This window comes from Squalius cephalus (assembly GCF_949319135.1).
Source record: "Squalius cephalus genome assembly, chromosome: 3".
NCBI lineage: Eukaryota > Metazoa > Chordata > Actinopteri > Cypriniformes > Leuciscidae > Squalius > Squalius cephalus.
In genome coordinates this window covers 56,602,807-56,626,019 of record NC_137124.1, presented here as the reverse complement: position 1 = coordinate 56,626,019, position 23,213 = coordinate 56,602,807, and the positions used below count along the sequence as shown (strand labels likewise).

General features: G+C 38.0%; 1 protein-coding gene across 4 annotated transcripts in view; it reads right to left on the bottom strand.

Annotated features, from left to right (window-relative positions):
* The window catches only part of ano1a (anoctamin 1, calcium activated chloride channel a), a 76,291-nt gene that overhangs the window by 23,369 nt on the left and 29,709 nt on the right, over positions 1-23,213 (bottom strand). For all 4 annotated transcript variants that reach the window (XM_079868011.1, XM_079868010.1, XM_079868008.1 and 1 more), the window contains exons 6-11: positions 21,866-21,920; positions 20,929-20,980; positions 16,928-16,983; positions 16,788-16,829; positions 11,525-11,589; positions 8,012-8,146 (exon numbers count right to left, since the gene is read on the bottom strand). In XM_079868011.1, the coding sequence (XP_079724137.1) occupies positions 8,012-8,146; positions 11,525-11,589; positions 16,788-16,829; positions 16,928-16,983; positions 20,929-20,980; positions 21,866-21,920 (405 nt within the window). The remainder of the gene's footprint in view (positions 1-8,011; positions 8,147-11,524; positions 11,590-16,787; positions 16,830-16,927; positions 16,984-20,928; positions 20,981-21,865; positions 21,921-23,213) is intronic.

Here is a 23,213-nt window from a genome sequence, read left to right as displayed (position 1 = left end):
TTAACTGTCTCATGGGACAACATTTATTTATATTGGAAATTATTCAGATGTGAAACAATTGCAATGTGGTTGTTTAAGACCAATAAACTTTCTCTTGTTTTAAAGTGTGTGGACAGTCATGTATGCAGATGATAAAACATTACATTTACCAGCGACATCAATTAAGTAGTTGTCTACTACTTTGGATGAGGAAAACGTTTTTCCACAACACTGTGTAGCATGTAGTGTGCAACGTGACTTGACGTGCTACACCCAGTTATAGTATTCGGTAGGGCCTAATTAAATCAGAAGCAAGGAACATCTACTGGGGAGGAAATGGTGCAACAGGTGAGCAAATAGTTAACAATTTTGTTCTGATTGAAAGAGAAAATTATATTTATAAGTGAAAAGGTTCTCTTCGTAGTTTGTTTCAGAAAGATGAGATGACAAATAAGAACAATAGATAGTTAGTAAATGAAAAGACATCACTGACTCATTTGTTTTAGGATGAATGGTTCAACAGCCTAAGCTGTTCGAGAAGCTTCGAGAAGTTCTGCAGTTTTAATAAAATTTGTGAAGAAAAACCCAAAACCAACTGCGTCTGTTTCTTTCACCTTGACCCAAATAACTTAAAATAAAAAATTATACATTCTTTTAGGGTTGTCTTGCAATATTGCAGTATCGCGCAACTGACAAGCCAACCGCAGAGGAATGCAAGTAACCGCAGCAACTGCGATATTCGCATGTTTACGTTTTTCTTATTTTTTTCTTTTTTCCCTGCTTGTTTTGAACTTCGTGTGTATTGAATCTTAAATAAGTTAATAATGATAACAAGAATGTTTATCATGGTGATTTGTAACAGACTTGAAACAGACAGTTCTTGAATCAGACAGTGAATGAGAGAGATCGACTGAGCGAGTGCGATTATCTGCATCTGTCTTTGAGGTCAAGCCATATATATATTCATTAAAAAGGTTGCAGTGTCCAAGGAAAGCGAAATATTGTATCGCCCTTTTAACGTTTAAGGGTATTTACCATCAGAGGTGGGTAGTAATGAAGTAAATTTACTTCATTACATTTACTTGAGTATTTTTTTGGTAAAATTTTAGTTTTAAGAGTAGATTTAAATGTGGGTACTTTTACTTCGAGTACATTTCTATTGTAAAAAACTGTACTTTTTAGGGCTGAATGATTAATTGCATTTGCGATAATAATATCGCGATGTGATAAAAGGCGATTTTTTAACCGCAAAAGCAGCGAGCAAGTAAAGCAGTCTGCACTGCGGATAAAGCATCAACTTGGCACACTACGCATATAGACCTTTATGTGATATTGTGTTATAGATTCTCTCCAACGATTCTCTATCTATTCAGATCATTTCAGAATCGAGTCTGAGCTTAGTTTTAAACACAGATACGTGATGATGCTGCGTGTGCTTTATAAACAACCATATTCTGCTTGCTTATAATTCCTCTGTCTGACACACACACACACACACACACACACACACACACACACACACACAAAGAAGGGCGTAGATTTGGTTTGAACATTGGGGAGGTTGAAGTTTGGGTCTGCATATTTTTCATGTGATCATGGTAGAAATATTGGGGGGGTTGTAATGCATAGATTTAAATATTGGGGGGGGGGGATTATCTCCCCCCAACCCCCCCACAAACTACACCCCTGCACACACACACACACACACACACACACACACACACAACACCACTCAAACCTTCCAAAAAATAATCATTCATAAAGTTCGGAAAAGTTGAAGCGAATTACAAGGATATTCGCGGACTGCATTGCACAAGATGCGCTATGATACGCGTGCTTTGCTTGATGTTACTCTTGTAGTGTGCGGTGTCGCTTGCCGGTATTTTCCTTACAAATGCTCTACGAAGACATCATGTGTCTTTTGGAATGCAGTTGGCTTATATATTAAAAATATGAAAATCAAAGACAGAAGCTGCTTTTAATTTTAAATACTCACGCGCTTTGCGAAGAGTGCTTGAGCATATGCGGCTGTGAGCGACTCCGTCTAACGTGGTTAAATGTATTTGCATCTCAAAATGCTTTTATGACAAAGTAGTCGGGTCACTGTTCTTTTCACACTGCATGACTATCTAGGCCAGGATTCAGTCGCTGCTGTGTTCAAACTGCACGATGGATTGGCGACAGAAGGTTTCACACTGCATGACTTTACAATAGGAAGAATCGCCGACAGCTCTGTCTGGCACGCAAACTACGTTTCACAATCAAAGACACGCGAGATGTGACAAGGAAACAACGTGAGATCACGCGTGCAAGACCGGAGCTCTCGCAAGACTGAAATTGTTATTAAAAAGGATAGCCTGCAAGAATATTGAGATCCAACTTGTCTGTGCGCTGATTTGCAGCAAAAAGGAGAAAAATAAAGAGTTTATGCAGGAGGAAATGGTTAGGAAGACGAGGGGAGCAAGGACTGTGTTCTGCAAAGAGAGTGGGTAAATAAATCATTTTGCAGTGTGCTGCTGTTGCTGCTGGTCAAGCAAATGTTTGTGCTTTGTTTCTGTTTGATATAATTGTAAATATATCTATTAAAATACTTATATTCTGGTCTATAACTCCTCCCCGAACTCCCCGCTGCTTTGTATCTTGCTCTCTCATTGGCTGTCGGTCATCGCCAATGTAGTTTTCAGTCAGAACACTTTTCACACAGCAGATTTTGAATCGCCGACAGGTCCAGATATTTAGCATGCCAAATATCTCACGGGTGTCGGGTGTTTTTTTTTTTTCAGTTCCAATCATAATTTTGACATTTGGGTGTTATTGTTTAGCTATTGACCTATGTTTTCAAATTTCCTGTGGTGTTTTTGTCACGATCGGACTAATGGTTTCGAAGATAATTGCAAGTTTTTAAAGTGCTAAATGACAATGATACATAAACTATAAGGCGAAACCTGGCATGTTTGGTATCGTTGGACTCAGGAAGGATTCAGGATTTCAAGGGACTAATGGTTGTATGCGTTTATAGCCATTTTCATGACATTTTTCCCTGTTATAGCGCCACCAAGTGGCCAATTGTCGCGATTTTTAATCAAATGACCTAAGATTGAGCTAATGAAAATGTGTCCCGAGTTTAGCAAAAATATCTCTTTCCGTTTACAAGTTATAATTGTTTTAGTAAAAGTGGCTGTGGTGCCTTCAAACATTTTGGTTCCCCTTAGTGACCGGGAATTTAAATTAAGATTTTTTTTTGATGATTATTGATAGTCACTGTCCAGAGAATATTTCTGCAGTGGTTTGGTTCCAATCAGGCTAAAAACCTAGGAGTAGTTCGCAAAAGTAGGTTTTTCAAAAAACCTCAATTTACTCGAAATTGACGCCTGAAGGGTGAGCAAATCGGAGATAGCCTTTTTGTCCGCCTTGAGCCAAGGATTCCAACGATGTAAGACACTTGAGCCTGGGACAAAGGGTCTAAGAGTTATGAGCAATTTTGAACTTTTGGTTGCTGTAGCGCCACCTATGGGCCAATCGGGGTCATACTCTGATAGGTTGTCCCCAAATTGAGGCCTACCATCTGGCCAGGTTTCAAGACTCTAGGCCTTACGGTTTGGCCTGCACGATGCGTTTTACGAATCCTTACAATTACAATAGGGTTTCAGCATTTCATGCTTGAACCCCTAATAAGAATGGAAGCTTTTTGCCATTTATAGCGTCACCTAGGGTCCGATCTGCATGAAACTCGGCATGCTTCCTCATCATGTTATGACACATATGCTCATCAATTTTTGTGAAGTTCTGAGTTTTCATTTGGGATTTATAGGCTTTTTAGTGTATTTTGCCCCGCCCCTTTTCTAAATGACCCTGTTACAGCCACCCAAATGCCAAAGTTCAACTTTTTTTCGATAATTATTGATCTAGAGAGTCCAGAGAATTGTCCTAGACTGGTTTGGTTCCGATCGGGCGAAAAACCAGGGACTAGTTCGCAAAAGTAGGTTTTGGACAAAATTCGACATAGCAGAAAATTTCCCCTGCCTACATCAAAATCGGAGATAGCCATTTTGTCCGCCTTGAGCCAAGGATTCCAACGATGTAAGACACTTGAGCCTGGGACAAAGGGTCTAAGAGTTATGAGCAATTTTGAACTTTTGGTTGCTGTAGCGCCACCTATGGGCCAATCGGGGTCATACTCTGATAGGTTGTCCCCAAATTGAGGCCTACCATCTGGCCAGGTTTCAAGACTCTAGGCCTTACGGTTTGGCCTGCACGATGCGTTTTACGAATCCTTACAATTACAATAGGGTTTCAGCATTTCATGCTTGAACCCCTAATAAGAATGGAAGCTTTTTGCCATTTATAGCGTCACCTAGGGTCCGATCTGCATGAAACTCGGCATGCTTCCTCATCATGTTATGACACATATGCTCATCAATTTTTGTGAAGTTCTGAGTTTTCATTTGGGATTTATAGGCTTTTTAGTGTATTTTGCCCCGCCCCTTTTCTAAATGACCCTGTTACAGCCACCCAAATGCCAAAGTTCAACTTTTTTTCGATAATTATTGATCTAGAGAGTCCAGAGAATTGTCCTAGACTGGTTTGGTTCCGATCGGGCGAAAAACCAGGGACTAGTTCGCAAAAGTAGGTTTTGGACAAAATTCGACATAGCAGAAAATTTCCCCTGCCTACATCAAAATCGGAGATAGCCATTTTGTCCGCCTTGAGCCAAGGATTCCAACGATGTAAGACACTTGAGCCTGGGACAAAGGGTCTAAGAGTTATGAGCAATTTTGAACTTTTGGTTGCTGTAGCGCCACCTATGGGCCAATCGGGGTCATACTCTGATAGGTTGTCCCCAAATTGAGGCCTACCATCTGGCCAGGTTTCAAGACTCTAGGCCTTACGGTTTGGCCTGCACGATGCGTTTTACGAATCCTTACAATTACAATAGGGTTTCAGCATTTCATGCTTGAACCCCTAAATATAAATCGTTACCATCACCTTTTATCAATTTAACGCATCCTTGTGGAATTAAAGTACTAATTTCTTAAAAAAAAAATAGTTATTGTTCCCAAACTTTTGAACGGTAGTGTATATTGTTACAAAAGATTTCTATTCTAAATAAATACAGTTCTTTTTAACTTTTTATTCATCAAATAATCCTGAAAAAAGTATCTCAGGTTATAAAAAAAATATTAAGCAGCACAACTGTTTCCAACATTGATCATAAATCAGCATATTAGAATGATTTCTGAAGGATCATAAGACACCAAAGACTGGAGTACTTGCTGATGAAAATTCAGCTTTGCATCACAAAAATAAATGACATTTTAAAGTATATTAAAAAAGAGAACCATTATTTTAAATTGTAATAATAATTCATAATATTACTGTTTTTTTTTTTGTTTTGTTTGTTTTTTTTGTTTTTTTTTTAACTGCAGGCTTGATGAGCATAAGAGACTTCTTTCAAAAACATTAAAAATAGTAATGTTTCCAAACTTTTGACTGGTACTGTATATACACACACAAATATCAGCCAATAGAGAGCAAATGTATTACCCAATTAATTACTCACAAACACATACACATACACTGTTTTGTGCCTAGGTAGGCATCGCACTAGGTTTTGGAACAGCTTGTTTTCAGCAGTGGCATCTGTGGAATTAATGAACGTCGTCGTGAGACAGCCAGCGAACACTGAGTCACTCTCATTATACACTACATTACAGTCCATTACAGCCGCAGCATTTCAAACCCACTCTAAACTCCCTAATTGCAACGCACTTCAGCATCCAGACGTTTTCTTGCAAAGTGCAGCAGTGGTTTCTTTCAGAAATGCCTAGGCATATTCTTCTTTAGAAAATCTTCACACAAAGTTCAAAGGCATTGCAAAAGAGTACACACTGCTGTCTGGAGACACTGTTGAGACTTGTTTCCAGTGCCAGTGGAATGTGTTTAAACTCCATGACACAGATAAGAATACGTCAATCAAAAGTATGTGACACACACAAACTAATTCTACATAATTAAAAGGCAGAAAATGAATGTACAAAGCTGTCAGTGGTTTAGGGAGGGGCCAAATGCTAGTTAGCACATTGTGTACAAAAACAATCCAAAATATAGCTGCAAGCAGCAATACAGGGGCCAAGACCTTAAACGCACCGCAAGCAGAACAAGTATGGTGCACAACAAGCACATCAAGCACAGCCAGCACATCATGCACAGCAACACAGCAAGTACTGTAAGCACTGCAGCGCAGCAAGCATTTAAGCACCAACAGCAGTGCGGAGCCGGAAGAACAAAACATCAGAAATTAAATATACATGTAAATGTACATCAAGCACAGCAAGCACTATAAGCACAGCAGCGCAGCGAGCATTTAAGCACCAACAGCAGTGCAGAGCCAGAAGGAATTGAAATGACAACTTTATACAAAATTTTAAAGTTGTCCCACACAGGACTCGAACCCACGACCAGAATGGTTAGGGATTCATGACACGTGGTTTAGCACATTGCGTCACTCAGAGGATGTGAAATGCAAAGCTGCAGAGGAGAGGCTTCAGTGTAAGAATGAGCACACAAAAGCAAGTTAACAAGATTAGCATGCTAAGCTAGCTTAATGCTAATATAACTTATGGCTTATGATGTGGTACATCCAATCCTGGCAAAATAGATATCCTCGGATTCAACATGACGCAAGGAATCGATAGACACCAATTTTATGATTTTGTGACAAACTGTTCACAAGTTACAGCCTCTGAACCAATTTTGGGTCGACCTTGTTAAATTTGCGACATCGTAACTTTTTTTTTTCCAGTATAGCAAAAAAATCGGGGACAGTATTTCTATGCGGCTCAGTCCGAAGATCATTTGAGCAAATTTTAGACAATTTTGGACAAATTTTGAAGGAGGAGTAGCGAGTTTTACATTCGCTCCAATATGGCGGCCAGTCACATTGTTGAAAAATAACGTATGAGATATCGTTGAAATCGGCATAAGCCAATGAATATATTGACATAAAGAAATCAAATTTCAAGCAATGTTAGCAAAAGTTATAAGTGTTTTTTCAAAAAACAATGATATCTCTGGAACACTAGGTGGCACTGTGATCAAACTTCTCAGGTACCTTCGGGCCATGCTAATGACGATCCATACCAAATTTGGTGAAGAAATTTCAAATAGTTTAAAAGATATTGCAAATTATGACAAATTTCAAAATGGCAGACACGTGGTACATCCCATCATGGCAAAATCGATATCCACGGATTCGTCATGACCCAAGGAATTATAATTCCAAGGACACCAAGTTTATAATTTTCTGACAAACCGTTCACAAGTTATTGGCCAAAATAGCCATTTTTCATATCTCACGACCAGTAGGTGTCACTGTTTCCAACTTTTGCATGGACCCTCAGATCAAGCTTCCGATGAAGCGTACCAATTTTTGTTTTGATTCACCAAAGTTTGGCCGAGATACAGCCGCTGAACCAATTTTAGGTCGACCTTGTTAACTTTGCGACGTCATAACTTTTGATCAGAGATGAATAAAAAAAAATCGGGGACAGTACTTTTATGCGGCTCGGCCCGAAGATCATTTGAGCAAATGTTGGACAATTTTGGACCAATTTTGAAGGAGGAGTAGCGAAAAAACGGAATACTGTACTTTTCAAAATGGCTACTACTGTAATGGGCTGAGTCTTAATGCATGATATTGTTCAGCATGATGAGAGCAATCAGGTGTACTATGTCTCATTTTTGTGGATCAAAGGGTTCAAAAGTTACAGCCGTTTCAATGTTGAATTTTTGAACTGGTGGTGGCGCTATAGAGTTGGTCCTGCAGACTCCAAAATTGGTCCAATTACTATTCATGGTCATATCTACAATTGTGCCAAATTTCATCATTTTCCTATGTACGGTTCATAGGGCTACCATAGACTTCCACTGGCGGAAGAATAATAATAATAAGAAAACTAACAGATACAATAGGTGCCTCAGTCCCTTCGGGGCTTGGCCCCTAATAAACCATCACATAAATGACAAAGTTGACCTGGGAATGTTGTCGTCCACAGTGGCACAGCCGTACAGGAACACGATAACACCCACAACCGCTGCCGGGATTAGCATCTGAGTATACACACCCAGCCAGGCGAAGTACAGGCCCACTTTCTCACCAAAATACTTCCTGAGAGAGAATAAAGAAGAGGAATTAGGGCAATGAAGTAAAGCAAAATAAGTTAAAATCACTATCTAGTAAACATCAGAAACAGATCCTCTTCAGAACTTGACAATAAGGACGGCCCGACTGTCGCTCGGGATGGTTGCTGCAACTGTCTCAGTGCTGCATCACGAGAGTTTATCATTTGCACGTTTTTAAGCCTTGCCTATTTAAATAGTCAAGCCCAAGAAGACGCGAAAGAGAACTCAATTCAATAGTGTGAGAAATGTTGTGTGCGCACAGCCCGAAAGCCACTTCTCAGACAGCGTGCAAATGCTGAATTGAGATCTCTTTCACGTCGTCTGGCACTTGAACAGACATTTTCACACAAAATTACGTCAAAAAATGCTGGTCTTGGCGAGTATACTAGTAAACATAGGCCTGGTTTCACAGACAGGGCTTAGATTAAGCCAGGATTAGACCTTAGTTCAATTAGGCCATTTAAGTAGCTTTTATAAACGTGTCTTAGAAAAAAAATGACTGGTGTGCATCTAGAGAAAAAACAATGACACTGACCTATTTTATCATTTATCAGTGCAAGTTGCTTTCAGTTAAAACAACTCAAACATGCATTTTAGTCTGGAACTATCTTAAGCCTTGTCTGTGAAACGAGGGATAGTCTGTTATATCTTAAGTAAACATAAACAGTTGAGAAATAAAACACATGTGCATCAGTATATTGGATCCGTGCAAGTGACATCAGCCTAATAAATCTGCTGCTGTCTTTGGCTTAATGTTAATCAAACAACAAAGGACAAAAAAAAAAAAAAAAAAAAATCACTCACTGCTCTTGACTGAATAACTTTTATAACTTTAATAAGGATTAATTTAATTTATACAGTGAAGACTATGTAATGCTATTTTATATTTGATTAATAATTTTCTCTACCTGAAAATTACAACAGGTAAACTTCACTGAAAAACATGAAAAGCAGCGTTTAATTTATTTGAATGTTTGTTCTATTGTATTTGTGCTATTGCTCGTAATTTGATTGTTTGTTCTTATTTTATTAAATGACAGTTTAAAAATATGCTGAAATTTATGAGTTAGGCTAGTAGGTTTTGGTGTCACAGCCTTATTTATTAAGGTTATGGGTCAAAAACAACGAAGACTATAACTAGGCCTATTTTATTTGTTTATTACTTTCTTGTGGTGGGACCAGTGAACATTTTGTCAGGGCAAGTAAAAATTCTAGCAGAAAAGTAGAAAAAATATGAAGGTCTGGCTACGAGAGAGCAAGACTAAGCCAAATGTTAATGGTTTGTTGATTCTAAAAATGTCATGTTAAGTAATGGCATAAGTAAAAAAATAATAATTATGTAATAATAATAATAATTGGTTGCGCCACATACTATTAAAATTGCAATAGGCAGTAAAGCAGTTGTTTAAATAATATTTTTTTTCATTCAAATAAATAAATATATAATAATAATAATAATGTATTACCTTGACATTTTTAACTGTATGCCCCTCTTCATAATTCTCTAAATATTTTTTTTTTTATTCAGAAAATTAAAACATGCTCATCATAGAAGAAGTGTATTCAATTCATTGTATGTATTAATTGTATTTTTTATATATTTTTAAAAATAAATTAATAGATCCAGAATGAAAAATGAGCGTCATGTCATTGACATCATTCCAATGGGTCAGTCATGACAATAACAGTACATAAGTCCAGCAAACACACACGTTTTGGTCATTTCTGCAGACATTGCTCATCCTATGCGAAACCGAGTGTGTCCTTTAAAGGGCACCTATTATGACTCTTTTCACAAGATGTAAAATAAGTCTCTGATGTCCCCAGAGTGTGTATGTGAAGTTTTAGCTCAAAATACCCAACAGATCATTTTTTACAGCATGTTTAAATTGTCATTTTTTGGGGCTCAGAAAAACGCGCTGTTTTAGTGTGTCTCCTTTAAATGATAATGAGATGCGGTTCCACGCACAGGGGGCGGAGCCTCACGAGCTTGCGCTCAGAGCAAGGACAATCTCATCCAGGGTTCACCAATCTCGGTCCTGGAGGGCCGCTGTCCTGCAGAGTTTAGCTCCAACACACCTGTTTGAAAGTGTCTAGTATGCCTAGTGAGACCTTGATTAGCTGGTTCAGGTGTGTTTAATTGGGGTTGGAGCTAAACTCTGCAGGACAGCGGCCCTCCAGGACCGGGATTGGTGAACCCTGATCTAATCTGATAATATCAGAACAGAAACTCTCAGTTGCGGTGTTCATTTCGACTCGGAGTCGGACAATAATGCCCACAGAGCCAGAGAATATATGCTGTATGGACATAGAACAGGTATAGTTTAGTTTAATTACGGTTATAACTTATTTGTCATCTGCTTTTATCCACTAATACAAGCCTGCTGTAGCAGACCCTGTCCGAATGATGACCAAAATATACTGACGAGTTCAGTGAAGTTTATTGTACATCACACAAAAGATGAGCGTTAGTTTTACTCCAGAGAATCACTGTAAGAGCTGAATAAACACAGTAACGTTATAAGAAGTGCGCATTAAAGTCTTATCCATAAACTGTCTCTCTCTCTCTCCCTTTCATTATCAACAACATACACAGCAAAGTACATAAAACACTCGTTACAACTAACAGTAAACAAATATATATACACACCTTTACAGTGGGTGCTTAACAACCTGGTAAACCTTATATCCATAAAATGACTCGAAGAGCTGTCATAAAGTGCGCGCTCTGACTTTCATCTCTGCCGTGGTCAGTAACGTTAGGCCTGTCGCTCCGGAGAGTGTAAGCTTGATCACAAACAGCACAGATCCATCCTCGAGTAACAACGAGAGTAAATGAAGACTGCTATGTTCATTCTTACATCCAACAACAACACACCTCAATCGCTTAGGAGGCATTCTTGTCTACAGCGGCTCAAGCGTCGAAACAATGGCGGACTGTGTCCAGCTCACTCAGGGCGGGTCTAGGCTCAAACTGAAGTGTCAATCAACAGTCGTGGGAGGGGCCTGTGCAATTCTACGTCACACTGCATAGAATCCTAGAACAGCTCGTTCTGAGACAGTGCTTATGATTTATTGAGATTGTAAAAAAAAACACTGGGTGGATTTTTATCATTCTAGGGTGGTTTTGCTCACACACTGCCAACACACATTTATGTTCAAACACCTTGTAAAAGTGAATTTTGCATAATAGGTGCCCTTTAAACAAATCCTGTCTGAATAGGATTTTTGACAATCTGATTAATGCATATCAGTATAATGTATTTCTATAATCTCTCCTCTTGCTTCATAATACCAGTCCCGGGCAAACCTGTCTCTGGCAGCATTCAGCATCAGATAGTATATATATATATATATATTATACCTGATCAGTCCGATGGGCTGGTACTTGTAGAATATGCTGTAACTCGCCCACTCTTCATACAAGATCTGCAAAGACAGAACTAAAATTACATTCATTCTGGAATATCGATACATGCAGCGTGTGTGAGTGCACATCTTAGAGCTTTAATGGAAATGGTGAAATAACTGATTGATCCAGTGACAGCTGATGAAAAGGACAAATGAAGCCTGTCTCTCCCATCATGTTACTAATTTCTCAGTGTAATGACTTCGATTCGGTGTGCCTGAAGGCATGTAATGTTATAGTTATATAATGTAAACATTAAGATTATATGACAAATAATCTACTAATAACACATCCAACAGCGATACCAGTGGATAATGTTTTAGAAGCGGAAAGGGTCTGTTTTGTTTCCCTTGAGCTTGTTGAGTTCAAATTGAGATCTTAAAGCATGCCATGAATGTGTAAGGAACAGCAAAATACAGTCAAAAAGTGCCTGTCTATCATGTTTACTGTCCACAAATCGCCTCAAATGGGTCAAAATGGTGGAACAAGCGGTTATCACTCAATCAAATATACATTACACCTCCATGCATGCAACCATTAGTACATTGATTTGTTTTTTTGTTGTTGTTTTTTTACAATAACAATAGCCAGTGGTGACAAATAAAATACTTTTTACATATTTTTGAAGCAATGTAGAAATGTAAAAAAAAAAAAGCCTAACCTTGATATGCACGTTATTTTAAGAAATATTACAGTAGTATCAGTTCACAGATGGATCAACAAACGGAGCTACTGGCCATTTTCCCAGTATCATGTATATTAATTTTTTTTTTTTTTTATGTGTAATAAACATGTGATATTTTGCCGTTGTAGTTGTTACATCAAAGCATCAAAGTTTCCCACAAATGCACACTGCAATTCATCATTGCATGCATTAAAATGAAAAAATAATGGCAGCTCAATCATAACTCCAGGTATAAAGTGTTGCTAACCCCGCTTCTTCATTACAAGTGGGAAACGTTCCTTCACCCGGGGTTAAGCACAGTGTGAAAAGCTCTAATGAGGGTGAGTAATTGATGACAGAATTTTCATTTTTTGGGTGAACTAAATGTATTCTTTATGTGCTATAAAATGCAAACCTGTGAGAGAAGTGAACTCTAAAGACATTTTGTAAGACTTTGGGCTCTGTTTACACCTGGTATTGATCAAGCGTGCCGCACAAGCCCTGAAAAGTGAAGCCAAAACGTCTGGATCGCCCCCCGGTGACTGGTCCTAGTATAGGTCATAAGCCCCGCCTCCCTGTGTTATTCAACGGGATGTGAGACCAACTAAATTAAATTACACTTCAAATATCTTTTTTCCGAAGGTGGTTTCTTTCGTTTGCTGTCGTTTTTATCACGCTGATGTAAGTTCAAGTGCCTGTTTCAAAAATAAGTTGGTTTTTAGTTAGTTACGTGATGCTATAAAAACGGTGGTGTGACGTCATGATTGACAGCTGTGATTGACAGGTTCTCTGAGCGAAGTAGTCACTGAAGCACCAACGGACATTTTTTTCGGGATCTTCGGAGGACTGAGGAGATTGTATTTACTTTATTTTAACAAGCCTCTTGTCGTACTGCAATCATTTAAAAAAAAAAGTGCACTCAGGGAGAGTGATTTCTGCGAGAGTGAGGGCGGAGCGTTGATTTCGCGGCTTTACTTCCTGCTCACTGCAGGTCTGGTCCCGAGATCGCTACTGCACAGACTCAAGCCCCAAGATGTCAGCGCCATATCGGGACACTGGCGGCTTCAGTTCTCACCAGGGGGCCAATGTTTCGGAAAACACTGAAGCTTCCCCGGGCGCCGCCATTGATTAGCGGACCCTCACCTGCTGTTAGCATTCCATTGACTCCCATTCATTTTGGTGTCACTTTCACAGTGAATAACTTTACATCTGAGGCGTTTAAAGACTCCATTTGTCCGTTATTTATTTCTAAAGAAACACGAAAATGTATAAAAGACTCCATTACCTTGTGTCTTACATTATGGCCCTGTAGAAGCAGTTTTTGTAAAAGTAGGCTAACGATTGCGTCATAATCACGCGACTCTCTGTCGCACAGTAGAGAGATTACCGTATGGACAGGAGGAGAAGCTCACGGTCAATCGGGGGGACGTGGAGGCAAAATGACAAAATAATTAATCAGAATACTTAGCAAAAGTTGCTCCTGCTCCAGCTCATGGACACCTCCTACTCACGCTCTCCGTCTCTGCAAGTTTCGGAAGGGAATGATTCAGATTTCTCTCGGCACAGCTACTAGAAGACAGACAGGTTGCTCACGTCACATCTACGTCGTCAAGCTCAGTTTGAGTCTGCGCAGTACGCTGGACCCCCAGGAAGTGAGCCATCACTTTTCTCCGTTGAATCCAATGGGGTCGCTGTGTCCATTTCTTTTACTGTCTATGGTTCTCACCAATGGAAGAGAGCGAAGGGGCGTCGTCCATCTTTTTTTACAGTCTATGGTATTAAGAAGCGTTTTGGTCGATCAATCACATATGGACGAGGCTAAATACGGGTGTAAACGGGGTCTAAAAGTTTTTGGGTATTGTCCATTTCCAGAGTTAGTTCAAAACACATTCCTTTTTTCGTAGTGTAAAATGTGGTCGAATGTGTCCGAACAGCCACAAAACACCGTCTTCTCTCCGTCTACTGATCTAATGCGGGAACATTATGGGAAGAGCTCTATCCAGACGGGATTTAAACTGTCGGCTGGAGACTCAAGTTTGGTTTGAAGATGAAAAACGTACCAAACACAATGTTCTCTCACCATTCCTGATTTCTAACACACACTCACAGTGTTCGGCTGGTCTTGAGGCTGTCAGAGCAGAAACTAAAGCTGATGCTCTGTTGTTTTTCTGTCGTCTCTGGTCGCGTTTATATGTAAATTGCGTGAGCTTATTTGGTCCATTAGATCTAAGGCTCTGAAAAAGCCCATTAATTTACCCGTCCATAGACTCTCCCCTCGAAGAAATCAGGACAGAAGTGGTTAAAGTGGACAAAAGAGACGGATTAAAACACCAGGTGTAAACAGGAATGCGTCTCCGTCGTCTACTTGTGATCCGATCGACCAAAACGCATCTTAATACCAGGAGTAAACAGAGCCTTTGTTGCTCACGCTTGTATGCTTCAATAATAGAAATCACATGAGACAGAGTCTGGAAAAATATGTGATTGAATGAATAAATAAGCCATCATTGGTGGGAGCATAAAAACAGCTCAACAAAACCACACTTCACATATTTTTGGTGCATTTGCTAAAGAAAAAAAGGCAAGCTTTTTAAATGTGTATACAGTATATAATAAAAAAAAAAACGTAAAAAAAAAAAAAACATGTTTTAAGAGTGGAATCAACTCCACTCCAAAATGAAGAACAGAGAAATGTGCATCAGGTGTTCTTTGCTTTTTTATGTTTTTAATTATGTTATGTTTCCACTGCAAACATTATCATTACATGTTGTCATAGCATAATTGCCTAAGTCATTTTTTTTTCAAATATACTTAGGCAATTATGCTATGAGGCTAACGATATTATATTGTTATATTATAACGCCATCATATTCTGTGCAGGCAATTAGCTTAATTCGCTGTAAATAGAAAAGCCTGACATTATCACTGCTAAATACCTAGTATTGTGGTATTGTATTGTATTGTGTATTGTGGTATTCCGTCATGTTTCTCACTGACACGCACACAACTCGTAAAGATCGCGGCTTAAAGAAAATCCTGAGCTTCCCACTCGTATTTACGACATTGTGGTGGCGTTCATGTGCGTTCAACTCGTAAATACGATCTTTACGAGATGACTCGAACGCACCATAACACACAGTGTGTCATCAACACACGACAAGCCCCAAAACTCCAACTCTCTCCAAGGGACCGCAAGGTTTGTTGTGAAAAGACTGAAACATTTACTCTTTTTCAGTTCTTGAAAATAGCGGTGCTGAATTATTTAGAGAAGGGCTCCACTGCCCACTAAGACTCAACAGTGCGCCTGCAGGAGTGCGGATCACAGATGGCTGACGTGGGAAATGATCCTGTTGCCTTGGTGACCTGACAGTTATTGGAGGTTTTTCTGCAGGCGAGTCCAGAGTCCCACCAGGTCTCCGCTATTAAAGCTATAGGTCTAGATCCTGGAGCCCATTTATGGTGTTTAGTTATATCAAGTGGTCAATATGTGATTCAATGAGCCGATTTTTTAGAGCATGCCATAAAACAGTCTACACTGGTGAAAATAAATGTGTGATAAAACCAGTTTTGGAGAACAGATTCAATGATAGCATCTCTTCCCGCTACAGATGGTAAAGTGAAGACCAACATTGAAATCCTCATTATTTTTTATAGCCTATTGAATATTGCTGGAAACCTCACCGCCGGCTCCATTCGGGGCATTCAGATCCTCTGAATTACGGACACATTATCTCCAAAGGAAGCTTGGTGTTTTAGGTTATCGTGCTTGAGATGTTTCACTGAGATTTCAAGACAAAACAGGCTATAGAATAAAATTATTTCTGATTAACCTGTTAAAAATGTTACGAAATATTTTTTTGTGTTTGGGGGAAATGTCCTGTTATACACACGAAATGTCCGTCCTGGTAGAAACAAAAATGTGTATATTGACAGACATATTTATATAACTATTGCCAAATGAGAAAACTAGAAATCTATTACAATTAAGAATGAATTGAGAAAGTTATATTACAAAATTAACTACAACATTAAAATTAATTAAAAGGCATATAATATATAATATATATATATATATATATATATATATATATATATATATATATATATATATATATATATATATTTTTTTTTTTTTTTTTTTACTATCATTGAGATACTATTATAGTTTTTATGAATAATTTGGATAGTTTTTTATATACTTTTCATTTTCATTTTAGTTAAAGCTTTAATTTTGATGTGTGTTTTTGTTATTTTTAATATGTCTATAATATATAGTTTTTATTAATTGTATTGTAGTTTTAATTTTAGCACACCACATTAAACAAAATAAAAATGAGAAATATTGCCTTGGCAACTATTGAAATAAAATAAGTTCTAACTTTAATAACCCCGATTTTTTATATATATGATTCTATACAATATAAAAAATGTTAATATATTGAAATCAAATGATTTTAACGGTTCTGAACGTTTTGTTGCAAGAATCAGTGTGAAATTAAAATACAAGTGCAAGATTTGAGTATGTATTCTAGTATATTTAAAAATGTATTTTACCTTTCTGTCATTTGTTTCAGCATGTACACCGTCAATATCTCCCTGTAATTAAAATAATTAAATCAACACAAGAAATAGAACAAATCAACTGAAGAGAATTGGAAAGATGTAAAAAAGGAGTAAAATATGACGTGACTCACATCGTGTAAAGGGTAAGCCTCAGTGTAAACGCCACTGCCGAGGAGACTGCTGATTCCTGTCCACACCAAACACAAGCTTTATTAAACACAGAGTACAATACACAATCAACCAGTCACTGTCCTTGGATATTATGGGACGGTTTTGAAGACCGCGTTGTGTTGTTGAAATTCTGGTACACACTTTACACAACTAAAGGCCCCAATATACATCAAGCGAAATCAAAGAACGAACCGGTGTGACGTAATTTAGAACAAAATCAGGCCAAAAGTTCGTTTCAGGAGTTTGAACTGTCTGTAAAAGTTCACTCTGGCTGTTAAACACCTTTGACCTACCATTGGTCTGTGGCGATGATGTAATAGGTGGGTGTGGCTCTGAGGCTCCGCCTTCTACATGGAAATCTTCTCTGGTTCTTTTCTTTTGTTCAGTAAGTAAAATCATAAACACTTGAGAGCCGCTTTATAGCAGAAACTGAAGTTGTAATTCTACTTGAATAAGAAACTGACACTGTTTTTCATGTTTAATACTGTAAAGCTGCTTGATTTTAAGCAATCTATTGCATAAAGTGCTATATAAATAAACGTGATGTGATTGGAGAGTTGAACTGCAGATCTGGTGCAAACATCCACATCGGATGCTTTCTGAACTGCTGTTTTCTCACCGCTGTCATTTTAGTTGTTTTTTTCTTTTTTTATTGAGAAGAAAGTGCGTAGCACATATTTACATATTCATCAAAATTAATATGTAAATATTCTTGTATATTAAATATACACCGCTCTCAGCAGTGTGGGATATTCTATAAAAGTATTCATTTTACCCCTAAACGAAGAATGAAAAAGAACTTCACTGTGAGTATATCGGGGCCTATATTGTACACTCGGTGCTGGCCAAGAGAGCTCAACGTGCTGCAACTGAAGAAAACACTTGCAAATAGAAAAACACCCGGGTTCGTCACTTATTGGGGTCCCCTGGAAACGTTTCCGTTGTGGTCTGTGCTATTTACAGCACGTTTCTGTATTTGGTTGTGTTGTAAGTATTTGGAGCACAAATGTGTTGTGAAACTGATGAAGATGTTTTCTTAAAGGGGGGGTACAATGGTGTTTCATGTATTCAGAGTTGTTTACAGTGTTAAAGAGATGGATTCTCATGCTAAACATGGCCAAAGTTTAAAAAAAATATTTTGGACGAATAACGGAGAATTTCTGTGCCGAAAATCTTACTTCCGGGTTGGTACAAGTTTCCGCTGGTTTTTTTCGATCGTGGATCTAATGACGTAGATGAGAGTGGAACTCCTTATATGAGCATTTCTCTCGGAAAAGCGCGCCCGCGCACACGTCGACCAGAGGAGAACGAGACCGCGCACATCAACAGGAAATCATCGGCAGCCAGCGCTGCATAGGATTTGTTCAAGAATGTCTCCAAAAAAGTGTGTTTTTGGATGTGAGGGAAAGCTTACCATGTTCAGCTTTCCAAAGAACCCAGTGTTACAGGAACAGTAGATGCAGTTTGTTTTTCCGGGGCAGCAACGGAGTGTACCAAGTGCGGTTGTGTGTTCTGGTCATTTCAGTGACGAATGTTTTATTAACAAGGCCCAGGTCGACGCTGGATTTGCAAATCGTTTGCTATTAAAACGTGGAGCGGTCCCAGTGATAAAAGACCCCATTCATGTAAGTACAACTGGATCAGATTTCTGTCTTTTGCTGGAAATCAAGCACTACCGCTTGACTCTATAGCTCCGCCTCCAGGACCTCGGCTTTTTCCGGAGAGAATCGGAAAGCTGTATTTTTCTTTTATAAATATAATAAAACTAAACACTTTTTGGAGATATTAAAGATGCACTACTACTCTATAGGTACTCAAGATTAACATGAGATTAGGTGAAACTGTGCATGTTATGTACCCTTTAAGGCGAGACACTACAGGTGAATAGGGTAACATTTTTAACTAGCAGATATCACCATGAAACTTTCCCAGTTGATTACCTACATTAAGATGAGAAAAAAAAATGTATTACAAGTTTTCTGTAATTTAATGTTTAAATGTGCAAATTAGGCAATATCTAATTAAATCTGAGTATTGGATAAAGCCAGGATAAAAATTATTTTTTAATTGTGTTCACATATTAGATGGGAAAAAAAATACAGAGGGATTTATGGATATCTACTGTTGTTATCCTGTAAATCAGAATATACTGTCAATAGCCTTGAAAAAATTATTTGCGCCATGTTTTTTGGAATAAAATGTTATATAAATCAGGCTAGGAATAATATATTTACAAATCCCTCTGTAAATGTCTTTATAATATAACTAGGTACAAGACTGGAAAGTTTGGTGTATATCGGTGCCACTGAAGTGGAGATTTCGGACTTGGAGTATGAGAGAAAAGTCATTTTGAGAAAACGGGCTTTAAAGATTTATCATCAGCCAATGAGATTTCACATTCAGCCATTTTACTTTCACGATTGGTTGCTGATAAAAAGGAAATGACCATATTTGGATCCGACAGCATTGTACAGGAGAGAGAGAGCTTTCTAACGGTGTGTGTGATGACAGGGTGCAGACAGAGATCGCGGAGCGGCATGTTAATTAAGAACACCAACTTTTGTTGAATTTAGGAGAAATCTACAGGTTCAAACAGACAAAGTGTAGTAAAATAAAGACCTAAATGTGTATTTCTGACTTTTTTCACCACAAGTCTGAAAGACGACATGTTATTGAAGACAAATATACAAAAATCTCAAAATTGACCAGTAAAAAAAAAAACAATGTTTTTGCCTGCCGTGTCTCGCCTTAAAGGAGTAGTTCACTTTCAAATGATAAAAAAAAAAAATCCTGATAATTTACTCACCTCAATGTCATCCAAGATGTCGAAAAGAAATGAAGGTTTTTGAGGAAAACATTCCAGGATTTTTCTCCATATAATGGACTAAATGTCAGTTTCAGTGCAGCTTCAAAGTCTCGACACGATCCCAGTAGAGAAATAAGGGTCTTATCTAGTGAAACAATCTGTCATTTTCTAAGAAAAATAAAAATTATATACTTTTTAACCACAAATGCCCGTCTTGTACCATCTCTGAGATGCGGCACGCGTTACGTCATCACGTTGGAAAGGTCACGCGTGACGTAGTCGGAAGTGCCGACCCAGTGTTTACAAGTTTGTAGTAGGAGGACCGTTCAAAGTTATTGTATGTTGAATGACACATATTTATATGTATTTGTATCAGTTTATTGTTTAAAAAGGTCCTTATGTGTGTGTGCAAATCCTGGATGTTTAACGATGTCACGCGTGACCTTTCCAACGTGATGACATAATGTGTGGCGCATCTCAGAGATGGTACAAGACGGGCATTTGTGGTTAAAAAGTATATAATTTTTATTTCCTTTAGAAAATGACCGATTGTTTCACTAGATAAGACCCTTATTTCTCGACTGGGATCGTGTCGAGACTTTGAAGCTGCACTGAAACTGACATTTGGACCTTCAAGCCGTTGGTTGCCATTGAAGTCAATTATATGGAGAAAAACCCCGGAATGTTTTCCTCAAAAACCTTCATTTCTTTTCGACTGAAGAGAGAAAGACATGAACATCTTGGATGACATTGGGGTGAGTAAATTATCAGGAAATTTTTATTTGAAAGTGAACTAATCCTTTAATTTGCGGGTGTTTTTCTATTTGCATGTGTTTTCTTCAGTTGCAGCGCGTTGAGCTCTCTCGGCCACCGTACAATTGACAAGTTGATTTGGTTACACTTCATTTCCTTGTTACAATGTAATTATACAATTAAGCACTGGGTAATATTAAATGTACTTACTATATTAGGGTTTGGTTCAGGGTTAATTGCATTTAATTGTGATTACGCACAATTTACTGTTATTACTATAGTAGGTACATGTAGCATAAAAAGGACTGTAAATTAAAGTGATTTTTCAAAACATTTCAACAAACATCATGGTGGATTTTGCAATAGTTTGTCTAGCAGAAGTAATAATAAGATGAAACTTACCCATGATATACTTAGCCCGTGTGCATTTTGTCCGTTTTAAAATTTCATACACCTGTTGATGATTAATAAATAGGTTTATAAAGATGATTATAAATAAAGATTATTAGAAATAGTATTCCTGATTGGTGATACTAGACTTGAAATTTAACTAACATGACAACTAGATGAGTAAAGTTTGATGACAAACTTTGTTGTTGGCTTGACAAAGCCTTGTCTGAAAGTTTGAAATAAGTTTAAGTTTGAAGATTTAACTCAGAGGTCAGTAAAATGTTAACATGTTCTAACACATTGGTAACATGTTTTAACAAGTTGCTAACTTCACTGAACACATTGTTAACATGTTTTAACTATTGCTAACATGATTTAACATGTTGCAGGCATGTTTCTACCATGAATCAGCATATTGCTGACATGTTTTAACATGTTGCTAAAATGATTTAACATGTTAATCTAACTTAGTATGGTGTTAGCATGTTGCTAGCATAATTTAGCACATTGTTAACATGTTGCTAACATGATTTAACACATTGCTAGCATCTTTCTACAAATAGATACAGGTTAAATAATCAGAAAGAGTTCATCTTTGAAAGTTCTGACCCCCGTCAATGACAGTCTTTGGGATTTTTCATAGTGTTGATTGTTCTTAATATCATACGATACCTTCAAGAGACCTAAAATAGCAATAAATAAATAAATAAATAAATAAATAAATACTGCTGCCAAAAATCAATCTGAGGTTAAACAGCATTTTAAGAGGCAGCTGACAGATCAAGTGACTGAAATTATCGTCCACAAAAAGAACAACTTTGACGTCATTGACATTTTGGTGTGGAGACACAAAGGCCCTTTTGCTAATCAAATCAGGGGATAAATGACATCAGGTCTTAAATGTCACATCACTGACTGGATGGGCTTTTCACAAGAGACTGGTACTTACTATTGAGCTCCTGGTTTTGCTGTTGAAGAAGGAGTTTCTGTCTGATAAATCAAAGCTGTGAAAAGAGACCAAAAGTCATTTCATTCAATGTTTTGTGCCTCTCTATTCAATTTTACAGCCAATAACATACCATGGGACTGTAAAACTGAAGCACATTTAGGGGCCATTCACACAGAATGCATTTTTCCATTTTTCCATTCCACTGCGCTACTTTTCCACTGTTTTTCAATATAAACGCGCCTTTAGACGGACGTCTTTAACCGTTTTACTAACGTCTTTTGCATCCCCCAAAATATTTAACATGCAATAAATCAAAAGAAAGAACAGACCCAAAAACAAGTTTTATTCTAGCTTCATGCATTCCTTTTTTATCAACACTTGAATGTGGGTAAGCTTAAAAAAAAGGCAACATTTTGATCAAAAAATCTGCGAAAATCGCGTTTATGTCAAAGACTACTACTGGATCAGATTCAGAACGATGATCAAAACACAGATGGAGTAAATCGAGTCCATCAACACCCCAAAGCTTCACAGTCCTACAGCTTGTCCTGGGTCACATTTCATTCAGTAACATTAGGCAGTTTTGATTTATATGCTGTTTAATGTTGATGATCGTGTTATTTTACATATGCATCTTCTTAAATATGATATCGCTTGTTTCTGCATCTTCTTTGCAAGTGTGTTGATCAGGAGATTCTGTACTCTTTCAGAAGATGCGTAATAGCGCCCCCTACCATATAACAATGAAAACACAGAAAGCCGAATTTTCGTCAATGGCGGGGAAAGAGTTAAAGCTGCAGTCCGCAGTTTTTCCTCTTCGTCGCCATCTCTGTTCAAAATCTGCAATTGCAGTTATTCGACTTAGTGGGTTGTGCCTCGGCACGGCACAGTGCAGATGAATCCAATGTTTTGAGGAGAATGTGCGGCTGTCAGTCGCCGCCGGTGTGGATACTGGCATTCGCAATCACAGATTCTGCTTTTTGGAAGTATGACCAACATAAGAATTTTCACTGGAAAATGTCGTCTGAACAAGTAACATCCACTTTTGTTCTGACCAACTAAGGGGGAAAAAGCATTGCAGTAAATCGCGCTGATTATCATATCACGTCAAACCGTGCAAATTATACTTTGTTCTCAAATTGTTCATGTTAACAACATCAGCATTGCGTAACTACATTTAATGCCCTTCTGATATTCTTGTTTTCGCACGAGCACGGATGCAGTCTCTTTTTTTCTCCGAAGTCTTTCGCGTTTTACAATGGGTGAATCTCCAGTTGTCACTGGTGATTGTCGTTTGAAAGTTTAATTATATCAAGTGGTGTGAGAAAAGGCTATAAATCTCCACCTC